Below are 26,390 nucleotides of genomic sequence, written 5' to 3'. Positions count from 1 at the left end.
TTCCTCTCAGAACAGATCACCAAGCACTCACAGCTCTGATGTCTACTTCGGGCATGGGACGCAGACCACTCAGATTGTACAGATGGTCAGATCGGCTACAGCAGTACAATTTTCAGCTCCAGTTCACCCCGGGGCGAGATAATGCAGTGGCTGACCTCTTATCCAGATCAGTTGTAGCGCTTGAGCAGGGATCCCAATCAGAAGACACTGAGCAAGATCTAATTCAGATGCTTCACGGACCCCTGCAGGACATGGTGTCCCTCCAAGAGCTCCAGCAGGCATCGCAGAAGGACCCTACCCTCCGCACTCTACGTTCCTATATTACAGACGGATGGCCACGGCAGGTATCTGGCGAACTGCAACAATTTTCCAGGATTAAAGACGAGCTGTCCTGCTGGAATGATTTCTGTGTGGCACGAGGCCACCGCACAGTGGTGCCAAGTGCTCTACGTGCACGGGTGCTGAATATGGCACATGAGGGTCACCTGGGCATCGTCAAGTTTAAACAACGCTGCCGGGACCTGGTGTGGTGGCCCGGCATTGACCATGATATCGAGATTCTGGTCAAAGACTGTATGGCCTGTGTGGTCAGTGGCAAGTCGGGACTCCCTGCCCCACCGCCATTGCAGCCAGTTACCTGGCCATCTCACCCCTGGGAACATCTGCAGCTGGACATTTGTGGTGAAATACATGGTGTTCCCCATCATCAGCGTTATTTAGTGGTTGTCTATGACCTGCATTCTAAATGGCCTGAGGTCGTCCCCACTGGGACGGTCACCTCCCAGACTATAGTCCACATACTGGACACACTGATTGCACGCTGGGGTTTGCCACGGGTCATCACTACAGATAATGGTCCACAGTTCATCTCGGATGAATTCTCTAGTTTCCTCAGCACCAACGGCATCAAACACATTCGTACAGCAGTCTACCACCCCCAATCTAATGGGGGGGTGGAACGATTTAATCAAACACTCAAAAATGGTATCCGGGCACATCTAGCTCAAGGCTGTGCCTTTCAAACAGCCTTACTGCAGACACTTATGCACTACAGGGCCACTCAGCACTCAACCACAGGGGTCTCACCAGCACGGTTGATGACAGGACGTGAATTGCAACTTCCATTGGACAGGCTACGACCCCCGGGGACTGTTCCTACTCCATCTACTGCACGCACTGTCGTCCAACGGAGCCAACAGCGAATGAAACAGAGGTTCGACAAAAGGCACAGGACAAAGCCACCTACAATACATCCTCGTGATTGGGTTCGAGTTAAGCGGCCTCACAGAGGTAACAAGTTGCAATCCTTCTGGTCTCCACCACTTTGTGTTAGCCGACAGCTGGGACCAGCAACCTATCTGCTCCAGGATGGCTCCCGGTGGCACGCCAGTAGGATGAGGAAAGTACTGTCACCTGAAACCCAGTCAGAGACCCAGTCATTCAGCCAGCTGGGAGCCTCCTTCTGTCCCATCAGGGTCAGCGATGATACTGTCATAGCAGGTCCTGAACCAGCAGGACCAGTGCAACATCCTCCAAGAGTCCGCCAACGTCCTCTGCATTTACGGGACTTTGAGACTTCATTCCACACCTGAACTTGGTGGGAAAGGGGGGAAAATGTTATGTTTGTTTGATGTTCTGTTTCCTGCTTTGTTTTGTTGTGTTTTGGAAGTCAGTCAATGCTGTGTGGTTGCTAGGTTACGTGTTGCCGGATGTTGTGAATGTGTGTCGTGCTTGCAGGGATGTGGTAAGTGAGAGTGGTTGGGAAAACGGATGTGACGGGAGACTGATGGTAGAGAGGATACTGTAAACAGCCAAAATAAACCAGCAACGTGTTTAAGACTACAAACACTGTTTTGCGTCCGTTATTGCAATATAACAGAGACATTTCTATATAAAGAATGTATCACATTTTAATAAAGTGGACAAAAAATGTTTTGAAAAAATAAAGTTTTCGGGCACTTATACACATTGATATCAGCTATGACAAAGACGTCACGCTTATCTGTATATTGCTTAGAAATAATTCCTAACTGCGGTACCATCACAATACCTCCCCATCAGAATTTGCTACATTAAGATTCATTAAGATCAATCCCATGTAAAACATGCTTACTACAAACTTTAGCTGCTTTATCAAACATATATGATTCTATAATATATGTCTGGAAAAGATTTTATACTAGAAAATAGTTTTTAGACTTTATTAAAACGCTATGATGGTGAATTCGAAACTTCAGACAGCAGAGCTGTCATAAATACTCATAAATACTCCCTTTACATTGTACAGCATGCTACTTCATATAATGGTTTATAACTCCCACATACAAACTCGCAAAAGAATGATGTTGCACCCGATGAAAGTCTTGATGCTAAGGAGGAGTAAATTGAGTCCTATGATTTGTGAGTTATTGATATTAATATGTAGGAGTTATGAACCAGTATATGAGATAGCATGCTGTACCCTTGTAAGTCGGAGGGTGCCAAATATTAATAGCCAGCTGGCATCCCCCCAGAAAAAAATAACAGGGAAGCCAAAGAAAAGGTAAAACAGCACAGCAAATACCACAAACCGAACCGTGGTAACCTGGGGAAGTGATAACGTCATATTCAACAAGATTAGTCCTGCCGGGCAAGTCAGAAAAAACATCCTTGAACTCCTCAAGTAATTTACGCAGATCGCTCTGCTGATCTGGAAGTAACTGTTCTCCCATCTATAAATAAGGCCTCCCTTGCCTACCAGGGTTTCAATAAATTGACACTCATTGCGGCGATCGGGCTGCCGAATTTCATAATTCACTTTCCCTATAGCCTGAATCACCTCATACGGCCCCTGCCATTTAGTATACAGTTTGGATTCTGATGTGGGAAGAAGCAGCATTACCTTGTCTCCTGGTCGAAAGGTCCAGATTCGTGCATTTTGGTTGTAATGCTGCTGTTGCCGGTGCTGAGCCGATTTTAGATTGTCCTGGGCCAAACGGCCGACCAAATCCAAGCGATCACGGAGTAGGAGCACATGCTGCACTACATTTTTGGACGAGACTATGTCATTGCAATCACTCGGGTGAAACAATGTCTTGTAATTTGCCCAAACATTATTACTCAACAAAACTTTGATGAAGTATTGTAAGGTCCCTCAGGTCATAGAATAACACGTTTTTATACATGTATCTCTAAGCAGAATACAAAAATAGATTTTTAGTGAATTTTTATAGTAAGAATCAACTACAGCCAAAAAACACCTGGTCCTGGGGGAGCATCCCACTGAAAAATGCTTGGTCCTGAAAGGTTTAAAACCTTAACAAGATTAAAATATTCCACCAAACCGTCCATCTATGGATGATAAACAGATGTCCGGATGGGATGTATTTTTAATATTTTATACACCTGCTGTAACGTTTGAGACAAAAAGTTAGTTCCATGATCAGTCAGTATCTCTTTGGGGATCTCTTTGGGGATCCCCGCTTTGGTCCCACATGTCCGGTATATTGAGAGAGGCTGGAGTAACATCTGCCCTGGATGGCCCAGTAACCTCGCCCTCTCAGTCACACTGCGTACCAATTCCCTTTGAGTGGTGTTTGATACCATCCAAGCATTCTCCCACCAGACCCCAGCCTTGTCTCATTGATGCACCTTCCCATTTTTTGATCCGTCTCTCTTTCTTTTGTTAGGACGAAAAAGGGAAGAAAATAAGTCAGCTTGTAAATTTTAACCAATCGTTTCCCCTCATTTGTCTGCCACATTTATGTGTGCGGTCGGGACTGCATTTTTTTAATTAATTGTTTATACTGTGGCCAGTCCCGGCCCAGAATTACTGGATGTGGTAGCCTTTCCACCACCCCCACTACAAGGTTACGCTGCATCGGTCCTACCGATATGTATGCTTTTAGTGTGGGGTATGCCGCCGTGTCTCCATGGATACAGGAAATCGTCACCTGACCTTGTGGCTGCCACAACACACCGCCCAGGACAACTGTCCAAATTAAGGTCTGCTCACACCCTAATCCACTAATGCATGGGTATTCACATTACCGACAACCATATCAACAATACAAGGTTCCTCCTGACCATTTCCCCATCTCTTACCTGCTTCCGATGCCAAATAACATGCCGCCACGTTGCACTTTATTGCGAGGAGTGCAGCCAGGCGGTATGTCCTGTAGGATGGCACCTGGGATAGATAGGAGTGGCAGAAAGCACTGGGGTTACATATCTGTCCCGCTGCTGATAAGGCAGCGGCTCAGGGGCATTGAATCTACCCCAGTTTAGTAATTGAATCCCAGCACAACAGTATAAATAGATGCACGTTTCATTCACTCGGGGTTGGGTGTTCGAGAGTGGAGAACGGGTGTAGAGAGGAGGAGAACTGAAGAGAAATAAAGAATAACAATTGCTACAGCGTGCTGGAAGTGCCAGCACGGTACTTGTTTAAACGTTCGTCAGCTTGTTTTGTGTGTTAGTGCGTTTTGTTTATATATTTATTTTGGCGTAAGTGCCGTGTCCTGTTTTGTGTTTAAAACCTTTTTATTTTGCAATAAACCTTCTGAACGCTACCATTGCGTCTCAGTTTCACTCACCACTACTGTCTGTCTGTGTTTCTTCCGGGTTTGACTTGTCACCACTCAGCCAGCCTTGTGACATGCCACAAAATGAGAGGCGAGATATAATAACGCAGGGATGTTTCACCTTTTGGGAAGGAACTGAAGGTATAATTTCCACAAATCAGACCAACTTTCATTGAAATAAAAGAAAGTGCTGGAACCGCACAAATGCTTGCATTAGGGGTATAGAAACAACGGAAGGAGATAAAATCTTGGTATTGTGATGCATATTCCCTGAATATGATATTAATATCTGAAAGTGTATTAGAAATGTAACTGGACTAATTAATGAAATCTGTGTCTTGAAGAAAAAGGGCCTCTTTCCTGGTAGACATACTGAACTGGGTGACCAGGGCTAGGTGGCATCTGTACTGAATTAGGCTATAAGGACAGTTAAATTACGTACAGATAATTCACAACTGCAACAACAACCTGTTTGACGCAAGGAAAACATAAAGCATCTATGTCCCAAGCGGATAAGGACATTGAACATCAAAGGACTGTGAGTTTTAAAAGGCAAGATACAGAAATTACCTCATGCGGATAGCTACTTATTAGAGTGAATAGACTATAAATATCCAAGCAAAACTAAACATTGTGCGCTCCACATTAATGGGTGCTGTCACTCTGCTACACAAAGTAGCAACTCTGAGACTGCCTGAGAATGACCCAAGAAGAAAAAGCAAGCTGCAAGCAAGTCAACGATCACAAGCGACGAGATTGAGGCCCGGTTGGAGGATTGCCGTAAAACTTACAGAGACTTTTATCAGACAGGGTCTGCTGTACACCTAAGCCACAGTGCCTTGCTACCTGCATAGCTAAAGAATCAGTGAAGAGGACAGAGTGGACGGGTACTGTTGTTGATCCTATCGGGATTGAAGACTTTGTTGAGGCTGTTTGTTGATCCTTTCGGGGATTGAAGACTTTGTTGCCGAGCTTGTTGATCCTATCAGGGATTGAAGACTTTGTTGCTGAGAGGAGAGCCTTTTATATTGGACACATCAACAGATTGAGTTCCAAACCAGCCGACCAAAAGCTTCAAGGAACGGTTGAGTATAATTCCAGTTGCATTTTCCTTTCATGGAACTAAATTCATGAATTGTAACACATTCACATAGAATTGATCTATTAATTGTTTAGTTCGCACACCTTGCATGTGAAATAACTTTTAGTGCACCTTGATGAAGTAACTATAAGTAATCTACCTCATATTGTTGTATGAACAATTTATTTTAAAAGTAAATTTGCTATATCCTTAAACCCTATACCATTAGAAAGCTTAATGTGATATAGTCTAAGATTGTCTGCACCATTTCATTTTAGGCTGTGTGTGTGTGTGCGTGTGTGTGTGTGTGTGTGTGCAGGTATTACTATCAATGTGCGGACAAAATTTGAGAATGTCCCCAGAAAGATAGTAACTCCTGAAAAAGCGACGCTGTGGGGACGTCCCCAATTTGTAAAACACGTTTTTAAGAACTAAAAATGGTTTTAAAAAAAAAGAAAGTGCCAAAATATTTAGTTTGTTGTCAACTTTCACCCTGTGTTGAGTTTTGTCTGACTGGAGTTAGAAATAGTAAATAAAACTATAGTGAGAGTCAATGAGAAGTCCCCACAAATATAGAAATGTATGTGTGTGTGTGAGTGTGAATTAGCAAGCTACTAGAGACGTCACAGACTGCGCGCTGCTGCAGAGTGCTGTGGGTGTGTGTGTGAGTGAGCAAGTCATGTCATATTTCACTTGCCTGCCAGCTGCTTAGCACAGTGTGAGAACTTTGACTTGTGTTTCTGTGCTTAGAAACTAAGAGACTGACTTTGTGATTTCTGTTTAATATCTGTGTACTTAATAAAGACTACTATTGATGAACCATTCCTTGTGTCTAGCATGTGTGTGTTCATAGTAAATCCTCGATCTTGTAACATGTCAATTAAATATTTTTAACTAATCAACTTAAACTCTAAATTATCAGTTATATAATTGTTCTTACAGTATTTTGTAATTTATTAATTAAAGCTTCTCATGCAGATATTTGTGTATTTTGAAGCATACATATATAGAAGTATCCAAGCCCTTTATTGTTGTTGTGGTAAATGGGTCTTGTTTGACTTCAGAGTATACATGTGCTGTTCTGTATATGTTTGTTGCATTAGTTCCTACCACCTGACATTTAATTAAGAATGAGATATCAGGTGATGGTCACTGATGCTCACTGGGGAAAATGTTTGCACACTGAGGCAAGCAATGTTGTGACTTATAAAAATTGTCTGTCACTTAATTCCCATCCAAGCTGTGCATTGACAGAAGGGCTTGATGTCATTGCAATAACTGTCAAAACACATTTTTGAAATGTTCTGTCCTGGATCTCCTGGTGTTAAATCATGTTAGTTGAAAGCCAAAACAAAATGTATACCGTATTTTACAGAATTAATCCCTGTTCGCTTTAATAGTAGGTATTATTTTCCATATTGGGCACATTGGCCATGAATATCAACAGTGTCTTCCGACAGTCCGAATCTCACTGTTTTAACTCATCTAGAAAGGTGGTGGAGCTATGTGACACTAAATCATTGACCCAGAAGGGAAACGACATGGCAGCCACGGATTGGAGGAGCGGTTGCACTCGTTAACCAAGGGGTCATGATTGATGGTACAAAAGGGGGCATAGTGCAGTGATCTGTTCCTTGTTATGGTTAAATGCTAGGAGACCTGTATTGTAATCGTGAGTGTTTTGTTTGTTTGTCGTGTCTAAAAACTGTTTGTTTGTTGTTATTAGACGGGTAACACGATCCAGAGCTGTCGCTAAAGGCCAGCACTAAACCCGGACAACACTGCACCTTGTTCATGAATAACTGTATTTACACCACAAGCACTATAGCACCCACTGTGGACTTGTGTTTGTGTTTTGTGTTATGTGTGGGTGTTTAGGAACAGGACTGTTATTATTTCGGGACCAACCCATGGATTAAAACACTGGATTAGCATTGTTATTGCTTGCAGTATTTGTGTCATCAGACCATTGGATTTTCAAATAAAATATCATTGCACCTGGATTATCGTTGTCTGTCTGTTCATTGATCACTGCTGCATTCCTGCACCTGCACACTGTTAACCACTTTGCCACAAGGCATTATGTAGATCATACAGGTGATACAATGAGCTGTCATCTTTAAGAGCGGCACATCCCGAAAACTGGGCTGAATTCGGAAACAGCAGAGCGTCCCAGAATTTGGGACATTATCTGAAAAACAAAAACAAAAATAAATCACGCAAACGATTATAAATATATGCTATTTGAAATAAAAAGGTACATCACCACAGAAAGCCAATTCTTATATTTGTGCATAACATGAATTATATGAAGTAATAGTCACCCATAGTTTGTTATATTAGTTCAGCAAAATACCATATTATATTTTAATTGAAGGGTTTTGGAAAGCATCTCTCTCTCTCTCTCTCTCTCTCTCTTCAAATGCTTTATTGGCATGACAAGCAGAACAAGTATTGGCAAAGCTACAACACAATACATAAAAAATACATTAGAACAGATACAACACGGTTATATTGAGCACAACTTACGGTGGCTCTGTGGCAGGATGCTACAAATTCTGCAGCTTTTATTGCTCCCTCTCTCTTTTCTCCCAGAAGAACCTGCAGTTTCTCCTCCTGGCTCTGGAGCAGGAAACCCTCTATATTATCTGCTAGTCTGAGGCAGTATCTCTCTCTCAGCTCTCTGTATCTCTCACAGTGGAGAATGAAGTGGGTCTCAGTTTCAATCTCTCCACTGTTGCACTGGGTACATAGTCTAGCTTTCCTAGGTTTCCACTGTGCTCTATACCTGCCTGTTTCAATGGCTAGCTTGTGGTCACTAATCCTATATTTTGTTGACAGTTTTTTTTTTTTTTTTTTTTTTTTTTTCTTTTTTTACAAGGTTTAGATATTCGGCCAGGGTGTATTCTCTGTTGAGGGAGCTGTAGAGGTGGAGTTTATTTTGGCTTTTAATCTGCTCTCTCCAGTAGAGGATGTATTTCTCTATCAGGGCAGGATCCTACAGCTTTGCCCTCTGGCTGCTGGGCTCAGTGGTAGGACTATTATGGATGCTGATGCTGGTGTGTGTGGACAGGGATATGATGTAGGACTATATTGCCCAGGGGGGATTCAAGGACTTGGAAGTGGAAGGAGTTTGGGTTGCTGGGAGTTTGGGCTCTCTCTCTCTCTGATCACAATGTTAAACATGCCTCCAAGCTTTCCCATTCGTGGTGGCATCATATTCCTCTGACAGACAAGGATCAATGAAAACACAAAACTGTTCCATCCCAAAAACCGGGCCTGTGTCATTCCTCATATACTAGGCTAATAAGTGATTGACAGACAGAGGGCAAAGGCTACAGCAGGAAATGTGCTGCAGGCAAGATATATCGAGATCTATGCTTTTGTTTAGTGGGCTCTGGAATGCATTCAGGGGATGCGCCTCCAAAGTGTACTTCCTGTGTTTAATTTTTCAATAGGCGTCTAGACATTTAAGATTCCTGAATACCTTGTTCCCTTTCATTTCCAAGACGACCAACAACCAATACTTTTGGCATATGCCTGCTACAGGTCAGGTGTTTACTGAGCATTTTATGTCAGAGCTGCCGATAGGCCCCTCTGGGGAGTGACGTCCTTGGTCCCGCCTACCGAGGGATTAAGTAGGCACTTCAGCTTTTGCTGTGTGTGAGTGTGTGTGTTTGTTTAAAAAAGAAAAAAAAAAGTGTGTGCTTCCTCCTCTGTGTCTGATTCTTTCTTCTTTTTTTCTGTATACTGTCTGAAGGCTGTGCTCCACTCCGCTGTAAGCTACACGCTGCTCTGGTTGTGTGACTGCACACAGTCCAGACTGATACTGTCTGTAGGCAGTGCTCCACATCACTGGAAGCTGTGTGTTGCTCGGTTGTGTGACTGCACGTGGTCCAGACTAGACACCCAGCCCAGTATCCTCGGTGCTTACGCCCCTGGTGCTTGGTGCCTTCACTGACCTCGGTGCCCTCAGTGCTTCGGCGCTCTCTGTGTCTCGGTGCCTCAGAACCTCGGTGCCTCTGTGATTCCATGCTCGCACCCTCGGTGCTTCGGTGCCTTGGTGGTTAGGCACCTTTGGTGCTTAGATTCTCTCTGCATCGGTACCTTTGGTGCCCTCGGTACACTGGTACCTTACAGCCTCTGTGCTTCGGTGCTTCAGCGCCTTTGGTGCTCAGATGCTTCCTGCATCGGTGCCCTTGGTGCATAGCTGCCTCAGAGCCTCGTGCCTCAGTGCTTCGGCACCCTCGGTGCTCCAGAGCCTTGACACCTCAGTGCTTCAGCGCATTTGGTGCTCAGACGTTCCCTGCATCGATACCCTCGGGCCCTCAGTGCTTCTGTGCCTCAGAGCCTCGGTACCTCTGTACTTTGGCACCTTCGGTGCCCCAGAGCGTCGACTCCTCTGTGCTTTATAGTTTTCGGTGCTCAGACGCTCCCTGCACTGATACCCTTGGTGCCCTCTGTGCTTTGGCGCCTCAGAGCCTAGGTACCTTGGTGCTTCTGTGCCTTCGGTGCCCAGAGCCTCTGTGCTTCAGCACCTTTGGTGCTCAAACATTCCCTGCATCGGTACCTGCAGAGCCCTCAGCATCCTCTGTGCTCCCAGACCTTGGTGCATCGGTCCTTAGGCGCCGCTAGTGCCCAGATGCTGCGTGCATCAGTGCTTTGCCCGGCAGGTTAAGTTGTTCAAGTTCCACCCTTGCATGTCCTGTGGAGGAATGCTTCCCCCACAGGACAAACACCTCCTGTGTGTCAGGTGCTTGGGGATGCAACACGCCTCCTCCACCCTAAGAGATGAGATGTTCTGCTTAATCTGCGCAGCATCCCAGACTCGGATCCTGCGCAGGAGGCTTGCAGAGTTTACAGGAGCGGCTTCCTCAGCCAGCTCAGCTGAGCCCTCTACAGCGTTGGGAGCCCCATCTTCCGCCCTCCTCCATCTGCCTTCGAGCCCGTTAATGAGAATACCCTGTGCACAGGTTTCAGCCAACCATGCTCGAGGAGCAGTAAGTGGGCAAGGCACAGTAGGTAGGCCAAGGATATCTCGGACCTGAAGAGCTAGATGACTCAGGTCCTAGAGTACCTGGTCAGGCAGCAGGCTCTTCCCCCTGCTCCTGCCCCAGCTCTGCCTCCGACACCTGCCCCAGTACCGCCCCCGCCCTCCCCGGCAGTCGCGGACAACTCAGAGCGAGACGAGGCAATAAGCGAGGAGGAACAGGACATGATCAGGGATCAAGGGATCAGGGTTTTAAACCACCTGGACGACTGGTTGATCTGCTCCCAGTTGCAGGAAGGAGCAGTAGGCCAAACGGTGATCGTGACAGATGCCAAAATCCAATTAAAACCAGTGCAAAGTAGGGTTTACTTGGGTCTCTGGCTGGATTCCCTTACAATGTGAGCCTATCTGTCGGACGACAGAGTGGCCGCCATTCACAACTGTCTAGCCCTGTGTGGCAATGTGTCCCGCCCCGTGTGCATTTCTGTGTTATATGTTGCGTGTGGTGTGTTAATGTTGGTGTATTGTAGTTGGCTGCACGGGATATAAATGGGTGTGTGCAGCACAAGTTATTTAAAATGTATAATTGTATTTAGGCATGGGATTGTCGTGGGAGGACTGCTTGCCCCTCCCACCTCCACCAGCAGTGGGTGAATACCTGCTGGTTCCGCCTTCCCCAACAGGGGGGGAGCTGCCGGCTTTGAAGAATGGGGAGGAGGTCCAGAGACCACCAACCCCAGCAGCAGTTTCGCTGCCAGAGATCGTGGGGGAGGTCAGGAGACCTGCTCCCATTGCAGCACTTGCGCTGCAGGAGATACTGTGGCCGGAGCCCCGGAAGAGGGAGCTGCCGGCTACAAAGAAGGGGGGAGGTCAGGAGACCACCCCCCTAGCAGCCTTTCCGCTGCCAGGACTACCCCGGCTGGAGCACCAGACTGGGGACTATTAATGTCTCTGCTGACAGCATTTCCGCTGTCAGCTGGGAAGCTGCCGGCATTGCCATCAGCAGCAGAAGAGTGGCAGGAGTATGCCACTCCGCTGTCAGCATTGCTGCTGACAGCCTTATGACCTGTGGGCCCCTCTCCTCCTGCTTTTGCACCTCGTTGACAACCAGCTTCCTCCGTTGAGCTGGAGTTGCCATGTAGGAGGAGCTGAACTGAGACCAAGACCCCCTCTTCCATTCTGAATTTGCCCCATAATATCACCGATTTGGAGAGCAGCCTTTGTATCTTCCACGACTTTCTTTGCCGCCCACTTCCAGTTTTCAACACAGGTGCTGCCTCCCTTACGCATTTGTTGCGTGAATCTACTAATGTCATTTCCAGTCTGACCTTGGCGCACTTAATCTCTTCGGTTAGAGCGGAGACTGGTAGCTGCAGTATTCCTTTACGTTAAAGTCCCACTCTGCTGAGGCAGCGTGGAACTCCCAACCATTACCTGATGTATGAACTGATTAAAGCTTCCAGCTTCTCTACTGTTGTCAAAGAAACCTCGTACACAGTCAATGGCCACAGCAACCTCGGCAGTAGACCAAACTGAAAGCACCAGAGTTTTAGTTTGCCTGGTAGAGCGCTGCTGTCTGTGCTCTTCAATCCTTCCACTGCTTGTTGTCTAACTTCTCCCACACGAACTGTGTCCTTTAGATCCCCGTCGTACCATCTCCCAAGACTCTTCACTGGCTTCTCAGACACTGTTGGTATTGCCTCACCATTAATGAAGAATGTTTTATCTTCTACTTTACCTTTAATTATAGAGATGCTCCTTGATTTAGTGGGCTTGAATTGCATTCATGCCCATTCAATGTTATTGGTTAATTTGCCCAATAACCGATTAGTGCAGGCTACTGTTGTAGTCATGGTTGTCATGTCATCCATGTATGCTCGAATTGGTGGTAGTCACATTCCAGAAGCCAAACGCTCTCCTCCTACTACCCATTTTGATGCCCTAATGATTACTTCCATTGCCATGGTAAAAGCCAGTGGAGAAATGGTGCATCCTGCCATTATTCCAACCTCTAGGCATTGCCATGTAGTGCTGAATTCTGAAGTTGAAAAACTAAATTGCAAATCTCCAAAGTAGGCTTTCACTAAATTTGTTATTGTCATCGGTACACTGAAAAAATCAAATGCTGCCCAAAGAAGTTCATGTGGCACTGAACCATATGCATTAGCCAAATCCAGGAATGTCACATGGAGCTCCTTCCTCTCCTTTTTAGTTGATTGAATTTGTTGCCAGATCACATTGATGTGTTCTAAGCATCCTGGGAAACCTGAAATGCCTGCTTTTTGTATTGAAGTGTCAATGAAGCAGTTCTTTAATAGGTAAGTTGACAATCTCTGAGCAGTAATGCTGAAGAAAATCTTGCCTTCTACGTTTAATAGGGAAATAGGATGAAACTGACTGATGCTTGTAGAATCTTTTTCTTTAGGTATAAAGACTCCACCTGCTCGGCGCCATGCTCTTGGTACAACCTGTTTTTCCCATGCCACTTTCATCAATTTCCACAGAATTCGTAGAACTCCTGAAGCACTCTTGTACGCTCTGTACGGAACTCCATTAGGCCCTGGAGATGATGAAGCCCTTGCTTTTTTCACAGCTTGCTCTACTTCTTTCCACTTAGGTGCACAGTCCTCCATTTGGTATTCTGGTGGATTGATAGGTGGGATGTCTGACGGAATTGACATAGGCTCCTGCCTTTTTGAATCTGTATGTGTTTCCTCCAAATATCTCTCCAGCTCAACCTTAGATGCTTTTAGTGTGCCATTCTTCACACTGGTGAATAACTTCTTTACAAATTTGAATGGGTCTTTATAAAAGTTAGTTCTCGCACGATCCTTCTTTTTGTAGCGTTTCCGTAGGCGCTCAGCTCTGCGCAATGTTGCAAGCTTATCTTTTATGACCCTTTGTAAGAGATTGAGTCCCTCCTTCTGACTTTATTCTGCTCTTCTCCATTGCTTCCTCAGCTGTCTCCTTTCTCTAACTAAGCGTTCAATCTCCTGCTGCCGTCTAGACTTTCCAGGAATAGTTTGCACTTTTTCCTTCCTTTTTCCAACTCCAAACCTCTCACTTCCATATGCGTAGATGATGTCCCCAAATTTATCCAGCTTCTTTTCAACTGTTCCACTTAATCTTTCCAATGCAAAGCAGCGATCTGTGTTTACTGTGTCCCATGCAATTTTCTCACAAGCTCTTGGCCATTTAACTCCAGGCTTGTGCCCGTTGAGGTTCTTTTCTCTCTTATGCTGGTTTGTTTGACTGGGTTCACAAGGATCATTAGGTTTATCACTAACTGTGTCCATGCAAGTCCTCCTCACGTCTATGACAGGGGTGCTGATATCCTGCGAACTGTGGTTTGCTTCCTGTCGCTGGATTTCATTCAACTGACTTGACTCACTTCGTAAGAAGTACTGATCAAAGCAAGGGCCTTGTCCCTTCTCCCTCAAGGATTTCATTCTCCCTTGATGAATCTTCAAACCCCTGACCGTTGTCGCCTTGCTCCAGCCGCAGACACAAATCTGGAGCTCCATGTCTGCTAACTGTAGATCTTGAACTAGTCTTTTGTGAAGTACTCTCCATACTCATATCCGTTTCCGTTCCTAAGTCATTAACCGTGTTGTCCAATGTTGAGTCATCTTCCGCCCCCGCTCGCGCAGACTCTAGGGGTATTTTTCTCTTTAATTTCTTAGAAGCCTTGGGCGGGTGTCTCCAGCATCCTGTAAACACAGAGCTGGATACTGCCGACCAGGGTAGCTAACCCTTACCAGCCCCAATGGGGTCTCTTTCCTCCTGTCAGCTGTTTCTCCAGGCTGTCACAAGGTCTTTCCCTTGTTGCCAGCTGCACTATTCACAGCAGTCACTGGACGTATCCAGAGCTTCATGATTTCCATTACACGAGAGTAGATGTTAAAACTTCATGCTGATTTGAACACGGCTCTCACCAAGATAAGCACCAACTAAGACGTAGCTTTACAGTAAACTAATGTGATCCATGTGTCTCCATCCATTTACGTTTCTTTCCATATGATGATGTAGATATCCTTCTGTCTGGTGTTAATGGCTGAAGTGTAATGCTGGCTCCAGGGATCAGCTTACTTTGCCTCCCTGGCGCATCAGCACACACAACGGCTGCGATGCTGGCTCCAGGGATCAACCACAGTGCGGTCTCCCCAGCGCATCAGCATGACAACCATCTGGATTGAGCTAAGTAGGGTACATCTCTGGGGTCTTTAAGTGGGCACCTTCCATCCATGACTAGCCCACGACACCTCAAGAGGGCCTGACGGTGATTCTGGCGTCCCAGCATCACCCCCCGCCGTCCCCCACTCAACTCAGCCCAGCTTACTTACCTGTACATCAGCGTTTCTTTCTTTCTATTGTGCTTGAGATCCCCAGCCAGAATCTTTCTGTCTCAACCACAACTAGTTGCTGCTCCTCCTGCTGCTTCAGATAAGTTCTTCACTGTGCGACGCAACTCTTGGCCACTGAATCCGACGTCTCTGAGAAACCGGGTTGTAGAGTGTGCCACAAATCCTTGACAACCCACCTCCACTGGGTAAACCCGGACTCTCCATCCTCGCTGTTCCGCTTTAGTGGCTAGTTGAGCATACCACAGTTTCTTCCTCTCATACGCCTCATCTACAGCATCCTCCCGTGGCACTGTTAACGCTACCAGGTGAACAAGGCATGCTGATCCAGACCACAAGACAATATCTGGTCGAAGGTTAGTGGTGGCAATCTCAGGTGGAAAAATAAGCCGTTTACCAACATCTGCCAGCATTTTCCAGTCTCTAGCAGCTTCCGGCTGTCAAAATAAAACGGTATATATTTTCTCTTCAATAATAAGAACAAGACTTTTAAATTGGTTGTTTCTGAGTAGCTCACAGAGCACTGCCGCTTAAAAAAAAAAAAGTTGAAAGGTCAAATCACACAGGCAGCACTGTGTCCAAGAAACGGGGCATCACAAAGATCAGAAAAAAAAGACCAGAAACAGATAAACCTCTCATTTTATCAACAGTTTGCAGTAAATAAAAAAACATGTTCAACGGCAATCTAAAATATTTTGTTTAGCAATGTTTAGTTTTAGAGAAAGTGAATATTTATTTTCAACAGACTACTTGGGTACATTGTATGAAAAAAGTTTCAAGAAATTTCATTAATATTTTTTGAAGATGCAAGCCCACTTTTTTGTTTAAAAAAATAATTAACAAGTGCTGTATGTATGTGAAGATCACAACCGAGAGTTTACAGTAACATACAATCTGTGTTCATTTACATGCTCACTCAGCTACAAAATACAAATCTCATTCGGTGACCTACATTTACACGTAAATGCTGTGTGCATACACAACCAAACAATTCACAGACGCGCGCAGATTTGTATTGTCAGTGAATGACATACTGCATTTTAAAGGAAATAAAGGCAGTGCCTAACCAAATTTTTACATGCATTTTCAAGATTTCACGGACTTTTGTAAAAATTCACGATTTTCATGACCTCCGTGGCATCCGTGACAAAATTGTATCCTTATAAGTACTAAACTTAACGGATCATTAAATATTACATTTTTCAAAAATAATCTTGGATGTAATTAACTTTCAATGGTTAATTATCTCAATAAATACCTATAAATTATGATCCAGGCCTCAACAAAGCTGGAGTGACTCAAACAAAGTTGAAATACAAGAATGCAGTTAAAATATGTAGTGTACAAAAATAGCAGACATGCAGGTCTCAGCTTTACTGGAAACGCAGGTTATTGCGATGTCAATTTGACATGGCGGAATTCCAAATATTTAACATGCAAGTGGAGAAATCGGCAGCCAGAATTATTTTTAAATAAATAAAAAATAAAAACAACCTGAGAAGAGGTCCTTACCCCACTTTTCTTTTTTCATTTTTTTCAGCATAAAACCATAGTGTAAGCATAAGTGTAAAAAGAGGAACAAACAGGTAAGTATTTTTTTTAAAAAAAAGCTGTAGTGCACATAGGCATATTTGTGATTGAGCTTTGTGCGTTTTATTACAGAGTATAAACACATGTTAGAGTGGTAGGAATGCTATCTTATTGACACAACAGGTGTGAATTATACATTTAAAAGCGAACGTTGTCGATTAAACAAAGAAAACGAGAGAAAAGGCGAGCAGGTTGTGGGCACACCCCAATGTAACTTGCACGGGATTCAACGCGCAACAAAGTGTAACATATCATGTTATGGTATATTTAAATATAAACGTTTTTTTTTTTTTTTTAAATAGTACACAGTTATCTGTGTAGTGAAGAGACTGGCCACGAAACGGTGGTTATCTCTGGGGGGTGGTATGTTGCAACACCGAATAGTATCTGCATTGCTGACAGAAAACTGATAAGAATTAAAATTACTCGAAGTCTTGATTATTAAACCAGTAATTGTAATTATTTATTTATTTATTTAACCGACAGATAATAATCCATTATTTTTCTATCTCTGTTTTTTTTTTTTAATCTTTTTAAGACTTGAGGGTATGGCTTTATGCTGGAACTGGAACTACAAGTTAGTTGTCAACATTGCTGCCTTGCAGGGGTTAACCCTGTGGAATGTTGCACTGAGGAATGTGCATGCAAATAGATTTATGCTAATGGAATGCTAATGAGATGCTGGCTGGGAACAGTCAGGTCTATCCAGGCTGCTGCTAAGAGCTAAGATGGAGGACTGGAGTGAGCGAAGAATGGACATGTATTGAAGATTGTAGATAGAGGTTTTTGTGTGTGTTTTCTGTACATATGGAGGAGTTTTTAGAAACTGATCATGCCTAGAAAGGGGAATGGACAACTGCCGTTACCGGATGGCTGGGAAGAAGCGAGGGATTATGATGGTAAAGTGTTTTATATCGACCACAACACCAAGCAAACCAGCTGGATCGATCCTAGAGACAGGTAGGCAACTGAAGAGAGGAGAAAACTGTCCCAAACTTAGAAACTGACAAGCACCGCTATAAAAACAAACAACCATCACACAGAGCTTATAAAGATCTTGCAAAAGACGAACAAGCAAATTATACTGTAAAAACACGTCAAGGAATACATGAAATATTAGTGTTAGGATAAGAGTGACATTAAGATCCATTGTTTAGATCTATAAGTACAGCAAACCAGAATGTTTAAAAGTAATGTTTTTAAAGTTAAAAGTCTTAGAAAATAATACAGCTGACTTATGACATATATAAACAATAAATGGAAGCGTTGGAATTCCTAGATCGGATAATGGAAGTGACCAGTAAAACTTGTTTCAAATGATATAAAATGTTATGTAGTACTGAGCAATGCAATTTCTTAAATAAAAGTAGTGTTCCAACAAATCATAAGATGGTGACGGCTTTTGCATTTGCCACAAGTAAAGGTTAATAGTGCAGTTTTTACTTTGTTTAGTCGTAGTTAATGTTGAGCAACTTTACAGTAAGAAGCTCGCGTTAGGTGAACAGTTAATGTGTTTGATATGCAATTGAAGGTAACAGTTTCAGTTTAGTGCGGTTATTTTCTGTGTTTGCAGCACGTTTTCTTTTTTGGGTTGTGTGCAGACGGTGTTCATCAAGATGCCTGTTGATCGTTATGCACTTTTTCAGGACAGGTCTCTGGCTACTAAGTTAATATGCAATACAATAAAATGTATTGCATATTAACTTAGTAAAATACAATACAATAAAATGCGCATATTGCACATACTGCGTCTGTTCTATAAAAATGTGTTTTCAATTATTTATTTTAACGTTTTTTCCTTTTTTTTGTGTGTACTAATCGAATGGTTATGTCCACTGTGTGCTAATCGCTCAGGCCTCATGACTAGGTGGTAGGCCCCAAGGCAATATTATTACTCTGTTTATAATTAAATCATTTGAAATGTTTTTTTCTAAAGCAATTAAGTCCCCTCTTGTTTTACTATAGGAGAAAAAAGCCAACATATCTTAACATGGTTACAAAACGTGTGGATGTAAGAGATGGGCTGCAAATTGTTTTCTGCCTGAATTAGCGACAAATAGCTTTTTTATTATTCAAAATGTTATTAAAAAAAATAGTTATATTATTTAACAGGTGAAATGGACTGGGTTAGAATTAAGACGAGTGAAGCTTTCGCGAGATTTATAATAAAGTTAAGACTGATTCTCTATTTGTGTTTTTTTTATATCATGATCTTATGAAGAAGCTGTAACTCTAGATTTAATATAAGAATGCTGAAAATATAAAGTCGGTTCTTTTGAAAACGTTTTGTCAACATTAACAACTTGCAGCAACTTACTGCTGGTGCATTCTACATAAATGAAACGTTGTAGCAGCATTGTTAGTGAATATGTTTTCTTCTCGGGCAGCGGTCTCTTTTGAACCTGTAACAATTAGCTCAGTGCATGCATCAGTACTGTCAGGTATTTAAAAAGTACTGGACTACATTGTGTCGTGAATAACAATTTTCAATAAATGTGTTTATAAACATACGAGCACATTTTTTTGTCTATTTTGGTTTTGTTTTGATTTCTACTGTGGTGTGTCCCATCTGTGTCAAATGGATGCTTGGTAAGGCACAGTTTGATGTAGTTGGAATTAATTCCGTCTAAAGTGGTCCCACCTGTTTCAGAAAGTCCTAATGGAGATGGGAACCTATTTCAAACAGGCTCCGTCTTAAAGGTGTGATGTGGGTGCAGTGACTGACTACTTTGGCGAGGAGCATAATGTGCTGCTAGAGATCGCTGCGATTTTAGAGGATGAAAGAGATAATGTAGCTGCTATACCAAAATAAATAAATGTGTTGCAGCTTGCACTGGGAGGTACACAATTAAATACTACAGTATTTAATTGTGTTCTACAACATCCTCCATAAACAAAACTATCATTTAACACAGTATACATTTTAAAAAGTAGGCTGCATTAAAATATAAACTGTCTAACTTTTTTTTCTCTGTCCTGATGTACTTGCTTCATTATTGTGTACTATTAAATTATTATTATTATTTGTTTAGCAGACGCCTTTATCCAAGGCGACTTACAGAGACTAGGGTGTGTGAACTATGCAACAGCTGCAGAGTCACTTACAGCTATGTCTCACCCTAAAGATGGAGCATAAGGAGGTTAAGTGACTTGCTCAGGGTCACACAATGAGTCACTGGCTGAGGTGGGATTTGAACCGGGGACCTCCTGGTACAAGCCCTTTTCTTTAAACACTGGACCACACAGCCTCCTCCTAAATGTATCTTCTCTTCTTCCTCATAAATCCTGAAACACACACCTGTTTGTTTTTCTCCACCTTTAGCCTACTACCTTTCAATCCCACATGTTGATCGATTGAAATGAAGTGAAAACTTTCATTTGCATTATTAACATATAGGTTTCCATTTAAATACTTAATAGTTTTGGCCACTTTTATGTAAATTGCACCCATTCCACCTGTCGGAAAACAGCAGAAAAAACGTTTCATTTTATGCTGGAAACAACATTCGGGTTAAGGGGATAAAACAGACGGAGACAGCACGTTTTGGACTGTTGAAAGTCACTTTTTATATTCAGGGCCATTGTGTCAGGCTCCCAGTTCATATCCAATTGGTATCTCTCTGCTACCAATGTAAATGAGCAAGGCATTCACCCGATTTCTCCATGGACCTCTTCATTCAAGGCAGTTGCTGAAAAGCAGTGCTGCTATTTGCTTTTTTTTTATACTGCTGTATTTTCCTGTGCATTTTTAATCAGAAGTGATTACAGAATGTTTAATATTTAGTATTCACTTGCTTTATGTGCTGTAATTATATAAAGGTTAACCAACAGTTACTTATTTAAATGCATTCTGAAGAAGGCTTTTTGTATAAAATAAGAATGTCTTGCCTTTGGAATAGTGCCAGGCAGAAAAATCTTTGTAAAGACTAATTTAAACTTACTAAACTATATACGGTACTCTGTAAAACCGCTTGTCCACTGGTACGATCAGCGACTTTGGAAGCAATCTATGCAAAATACTGTCCAGTACTCGACCAGTACAAACTCCAGTTGGCATCTTTACTGGTAGGATTTGAAAATCCTGGCGTTTGTATTGATCAAGGCTAGCAGTAGTATGACTAATTGATTGGAATCTCTATCTTGATGTACTGTATGGCACCAATTTTAACCCCAGCCTCTACCCCTGGTTTGTTTGTGTTATTTTTGTTTATTTTAAGGCTGATGAATTGAGCTCTTGTTAAAAAGTGATGTCATTCACTTTCAATTCTGCTACTCGGTTTTCCTAAACAAATAAAAGGATCCCCCCTCCACAGTAATACTGTCGTGCATCTTGTGAGTAAACTCTTGATGATTTTAGTTTTCTGTCATGGGTAGAGGCAAGATACTTGAAATTGTGTATGACAGATGTGTAGTCACATATTGCAGGTGTCAAGGTGTGTAGAAAAAGGGAAGGCAGGGGTAAGACTTGGGTGTTCTGAGAACGGATACTGTGTAAAGAGAAGAGGTAGCCAATTCACATCTCAAACTGTAGCCTCTGAAATTATTTGTTGGGGGTGCTGCAGTCTAGGAGCAGGTGAGTACTGTGGGTGAGGAAACTGCTGATAACTTCTGCCGGATAGCCTCTGTTAGGAAATGTCAAGTAAAAGATGAATTTTCTGTCTGCATCATTGCTACATAGACATGTGTAGTGAGAGTGTCTTGTAAACGGACAGGGGGTTATTTAGGTGCCAAGTAGAGGGATAGAGGGAGGGCACAGCAGACACCAGTAAGAATTGCTTATTTTACAAGATGTGAGGTGAGACTATAGATCAAAGACTTGAAGAGCTTGAGAAAAGAGCTGTCATATTTCCTTAGAGTACTGCTTGTTCATTTTAGGGGCATGTAAATGTAGATATCTTTGTATGCCTGATAATATTATCATTAGTGTGGGTAGTCATAAACACATGATAAATGCTGTACTTCACAGTATTTGTCTGATATCATGTAATTTGTCTACCAAAGAACTTGAAAAATATGTATGTTTTAATTAATAGATGTTGCATTTAAAAAATAACTGACGGATCAACACTGTTTTGGTGGACACACACCAAAGATAAATCTCACCAACAGAATAAGGCTCCTCGTTTATAGACGATAGGCTTTCAAGGTGTCGCAGCAACTTGCAATAAACATGATCTGTAACATTCCAGACACCTGTTTACACAATAGCAGGTTTGATTTCAAATGAGGCCATTTCATAGTGCTCTTCAGCATTCACTATCAAAGCAAATCACCTTTGATATCTTCATTCCCAACAGACTAACAAGAAAAAAAAAACCCCTCAAAACCCCAGATTGCTCACTGACAACTACTGTAGCAATTCTGCTATTGGGAATCTCTTGTTGTCAGCCACTTGGCTGCAACCCATAATTTTCCCCATAAAAAATGTAGTGATTGGCAATCCTGCATCTTTCATTTTCGTGGCCCTGCTACTGACCACAGGCTTTGACATACTGAGTGTAGTGTCTTTATAGTTGATACCGTGTTGTATTTTGTGACTGTCCAGTAGAAATTTACCATTTCACTGCCACATTGTTTTTACCTTTGGTACACGTTACAGATCCATTTTACTTCGTCTTTACAAATATTTAATACTGAGCTGTAGACGCTCACTTAAGTCCCATTAACAATGCTGTCAAGTAAAAATCCTCTCTCTCTCTCTCTCTCTCTCTCTCTCTCTCTCTCTCTCTCTCTCTCTCTCTCTCTCTCTCTCTCTCAAGCAGTTGTTTGAACCTTTGACAATATCAATGACCCAGACACATACTTTGTTACGATTGTAAGTCGCCCTGGATAAGGGCGTCTGCTAAGAAATAAATAATAATAATAATACTTTGTCTTAATTTTGGTGCACGGCTTTATGATTCCATGTCAAGTTCCATTATCGGTGAAGAAGTAAAATTATTCCAAATGCAACATTGCTTTTTAGCCCCGGGGATGCTTTGTTTTTGTTCTTAAATCAGATATGGTAAAAGGATTTTAGTGATTTTTGAATTGGATGGTTAGGTACCGATTCTCCCTCACTGGATCTGGAAAAGGGTGGGACAATGTAGAGCAGGGATCTCCAACCCTGTTCCTGGAGAGCTCCAATCCTGCAGGTTTTCTAGGTGTCTTTACATCATAAATGGCTAAAGAGCTGGAACACCCATTAATCTTGACTAATTAAGCCAATAATTGGTGCAATTAAGTAACTGAGAGCTCGTTTGAAACAAAAAACAGGACCCAGTAGCTCTCCAGGACCAGGGTTGGAGAACCCTGATGTAGAGAAACAAGTTTTGGATGTTTAGACTGGATAAAGTTGGAATTTAAATGGAATGTTCAATGTATTTGTCATTTTTAAAGCTTGACAGATCTACATCATAGTTAAAGTTCAATAGCTAAAGAAAGAGCGTTCCTCAATGAAATATGCTGACAGAATTAATTATTATGTCTTGGATTTGTAGCCCATGGTTGTGGGTTAATAATTTACATTCTAGTTGACAGGCTGTGAAGATTAATATTATAAATGGCTGGCAAATATCTGTACTGCAGTTTTTACACTACTTCCATAACTGTTGAAAGGAAAGATTAATCTTTTCCTAACTTAACTGTTTTTACTGACAGGAAAATCATTTTTTTTGTGCGTCATTTATTCAAATGTGTCGAATGATTAGCCTAAATTTGGATGTGTACTATTAGTCAACTGCATTTCTCTAACAGGTATTTGCTCAGATAACTTCTTTCTGCAGTGTTTGTTATTTTGTAATTGAGATTTTATATGCACATCATGGAAGTTTGACAAAGTGTAAATACCATGATGGCAATTATATATATATATATATATATATATATATATATATATATATAATATATACTGTATATATAATGAGAGAGAGAATAATAGATGGGCTTCAGTGAGTTACAGGAAAATAATTCCATCTAGAATTTATGTGAACTGCTATAAACTATGAGACTCTGGGGCTCCCGAGTGGCACATCCAGTAAAGGCACTGCGCGCGGAGTGCAGGATGTTCCCTATAGCCTGGAGATCTCAGGTTTGAATCCAGGCTATGTCACAGCTGACCGTGACCGGGAGTTCTTAGGGGGCGGCGCACAATTGGCTGAGCGCTGCCCGGGTAGGGAGGGCTTTAGTCGGCAGGGGAATCCACGGCTCACCGTGCATCAGCGACCCCTGTGGCCGATAGGGCGCCTGTGACTCTGCAGTGGAGCCTCCAGATCTGTGTTGTCCTCCGGCACTATAGGTCTGGTGGCACTGTGGATCTGCAGTGCAAAAAATGACGGCTTGGCAGTTTCCTCCGTTTCCCGAGTCGGCAGGGGGGTTGCGAGCGGGAAGCCGAGGATACAGATAATAATTGGGCATGCTAAATTGGGGTGAAAACTGTGGTAAAATAATTGGCAACGACTAAATAAGAAAAAAAACAAACAAAACACAAAAAAACTGAGACTGTGAATAATATTATTATTATTATTTATTTCTTAGAAGACGCCCTTATCCAGGGCGACTTACAGTTGTTACAAGATATCACATTATTTTTACATACAATTGCCCATTTATACAGTTGGGTTTTTATTGAAGCAATCTAGGTAAAGTACCTTGCTCAAGGGTACAGTAGAGTCGAAGATCTGTGTACCTTGGGTACAAGCAGTACCTTGGGTCCCTAGGGACTATATGTGGCCTGTGGGCAATATTACAGTAGTTATGACTGATGAATAATATAGGCAGATAAGTCTCAAGTCTTAAAACATTTAAAAATGAGTTGGGCAAACCTGTTTCTCCTGTTGTGTTGACTTGATACTTGAGGATGCACATTTCACATTCTCTTTAAAACTGGTTTGAATTCTGCAGTTTCGATGCATAGTTTCATTTGCACAGAAGTGTTTTGGTAAAAAAATATAAGCTACATTCATATATAACTCTTTGAAAATTAATTGGCACTTGGATGCCAAATTTCTTTTTTTTTTTTAAAATAAGCATAACTGTTTACCCAACAATCATATGATTTATTATAATCCTATTTCAGATCGTTCCTGATAAATGTAAATAATTTGACCAGTGATAATGTAAAAATAATATCAACACACTACAAGGATTTTAATTACAAGTATTGAGAGGTCCCATTCATTCAACATTTTACACAGTCCTAATTTTAAATGTAACTATTTAATTTCTTTAGAAACTTTCATATTGTTAATAAAACATCTGAGTAATAACTTCTTTACAGAATTCAAGATATCCAACCTTATACCTATACAGTAGGTACTGAAGCTGTTCTGTGGGGATATTGCCCATGATATCATAGAAAATGGTGTCAATTGAAAACTGTCAATCATTTAGGTCTTACAAAATTGATTTTATTTGATGTTTTTAATATTGATCGCTAATATATAGCTAATTTTGCCAAGTCAAAAACAGTAGTGTTTAATGTAGTTTGGAAGGAAGTAATTCCATATGGTGCCTAAGTCGATACCAGTAAACAAACAGAAAGGTAAATGTTAAGTAATTGACAAATATTTGTGCTGCATTCCTAAAATTGTCTATGTGTTCCAATCCAGGAAAAATGGTTAGTAAGTTCATGTGTCAGTAGTGTATATTATTTGTAATTCTGTGGAGCTGTCCTCTTCAATGGTAGGGTGGGGAGCTAGACTTGTATATCACTGACTCCGAGAGTAGGTTTAGTACTGGGAGAGCAACATTATTCAGAGGTTAATGATTCATGCACGGCTTTAAATTGCACACATTGCATCTGTGACGTCATCAGCATTCTGTCTTGCCTAGTCGCTTTATCTTATCACTGACATGTTGCAGCATAAATATCTTATGACAAACCTGAGCAGAATATAAATATAAATAATAATAAATATAAATTATGATTTTTACTGGTGGTGTTGATTGCAGGAGTTTATAAAACCATTTTTTTCCACAGTATTGAAATTTAATTTCTGTAATTATACCATTTTGTTTAATGGTTGATCTTTATGTTGGGACATACTTCCTCTTTTAAATTTGTGTGACTGTGATTTAGGGCTAAGTTGTCCTGCTGCACAATTGGTAAATATCCCACACATAAAAATCAAGTGTTGCATCCAAAGTTTTTTTTTGTCTAAGATCTGACCTTTTTGTTTTCTGTTTAATTTTCCTCTGTTTAATGTGGTGTGTACCCTATATGCTAGTCAGTATTTTTTATTTTTTATTTTTGGATCACTGTAGAATTTTGAGGTGTGGAGTTTTAGAAACGGTGAAGAATTAATGGGCCTGCCTAACTGCATTTACAATTATTTGTCTTTCAACCTGTATTATTACAACTGAACTGGAATCCTCAGTTAAGTATAGCAATGGTTTTGGAGTATTTGAGGACAGACTGTAACAACTGTAATTCTTAGGTACATGGAACATGTCACCCTTTTGATATTATTCTACAGGTTTATAACTTGGCCTTTTTTTAAAGGATAACCCCAGCTATCCAGTATAACCCTGTAAAATGAATTTACATTGTGTTCCTTGATACTTTTAATTCTATGGATGTCGGAAGGTATTCTGTCCAAGTTTATGTTCAGGGGTTCAAATAGGTGGTCTGCAGAACCAAAAAGAAAGAATTAAACCATGCCAATTTAATAATATATATCATCAGTACAAATGTGGACAAGGGTTTTTTTTAATTTTTTTTTTTTTTTAAAAGAACAGTCCTCATAGCACAATAATAAAATGCAGATCTTTTCATTTTTTTTATATTCGAATGGTGATTTCTCAAAAGTGCTCTCAAAGCAAGCAGT

The 26,390-nt window shown here is 41.7% G+C and overlaps 1 protein-coding gene across 2 annotated transcripts in view; it reads left to right on the top strand.

Moving 5' to 3' along the window:
* The first annotated feature begins 16,338 nt into the window (after window positions 1–16,338).
* LOC117409280 (protein WWC2-like) overlaps window positions 16,339–26,390 on the top strand; it is a 59,507-nt gene continuing 49,455 nt past the window's right edge. Inside the window, exon 1 of one of the 2 annotated variants that reach the window (XM_058998593.1) lies at window positions 16,339–16,580. Coding sequence is in view for 1 of the 2 variants with exons in the window: in XM_034015068.3 (XP_033870959.3) it covers window positions 17,417–17,544 (128 nt within the window). In the remaining variant the exon portion in view is untranslated. Of the gene's footprint in view, window positions 16,581–17,180; window positions 17,545–26,390 lie in introns of those variants that run through there. The other variant, XM_034015068.3, reaches the window with a different exon arrangement.

Source organism: Acipenser ruthenus, chromosome 2 (assembly GCF_902713425.1).
Source record: "Acipenser ruthenus chromosome 2, fAciRut3.2 maternal haplotype, whole genome shotgun sequence".
In the NCBI taxonomy this organism is placed as follows: domain Eukaryota; kingdom Metazoa; phylum Chordata; class Actinopteri; order Acipenseriformes; family Acipenseridae; genus Acipenser; species Acipenser ruthenus.
The sequence above is the reverse complement of the archived record's forward strand: the minus strand, read 5'-3'. Positions and strand labels throughout refer to the sequence as shown.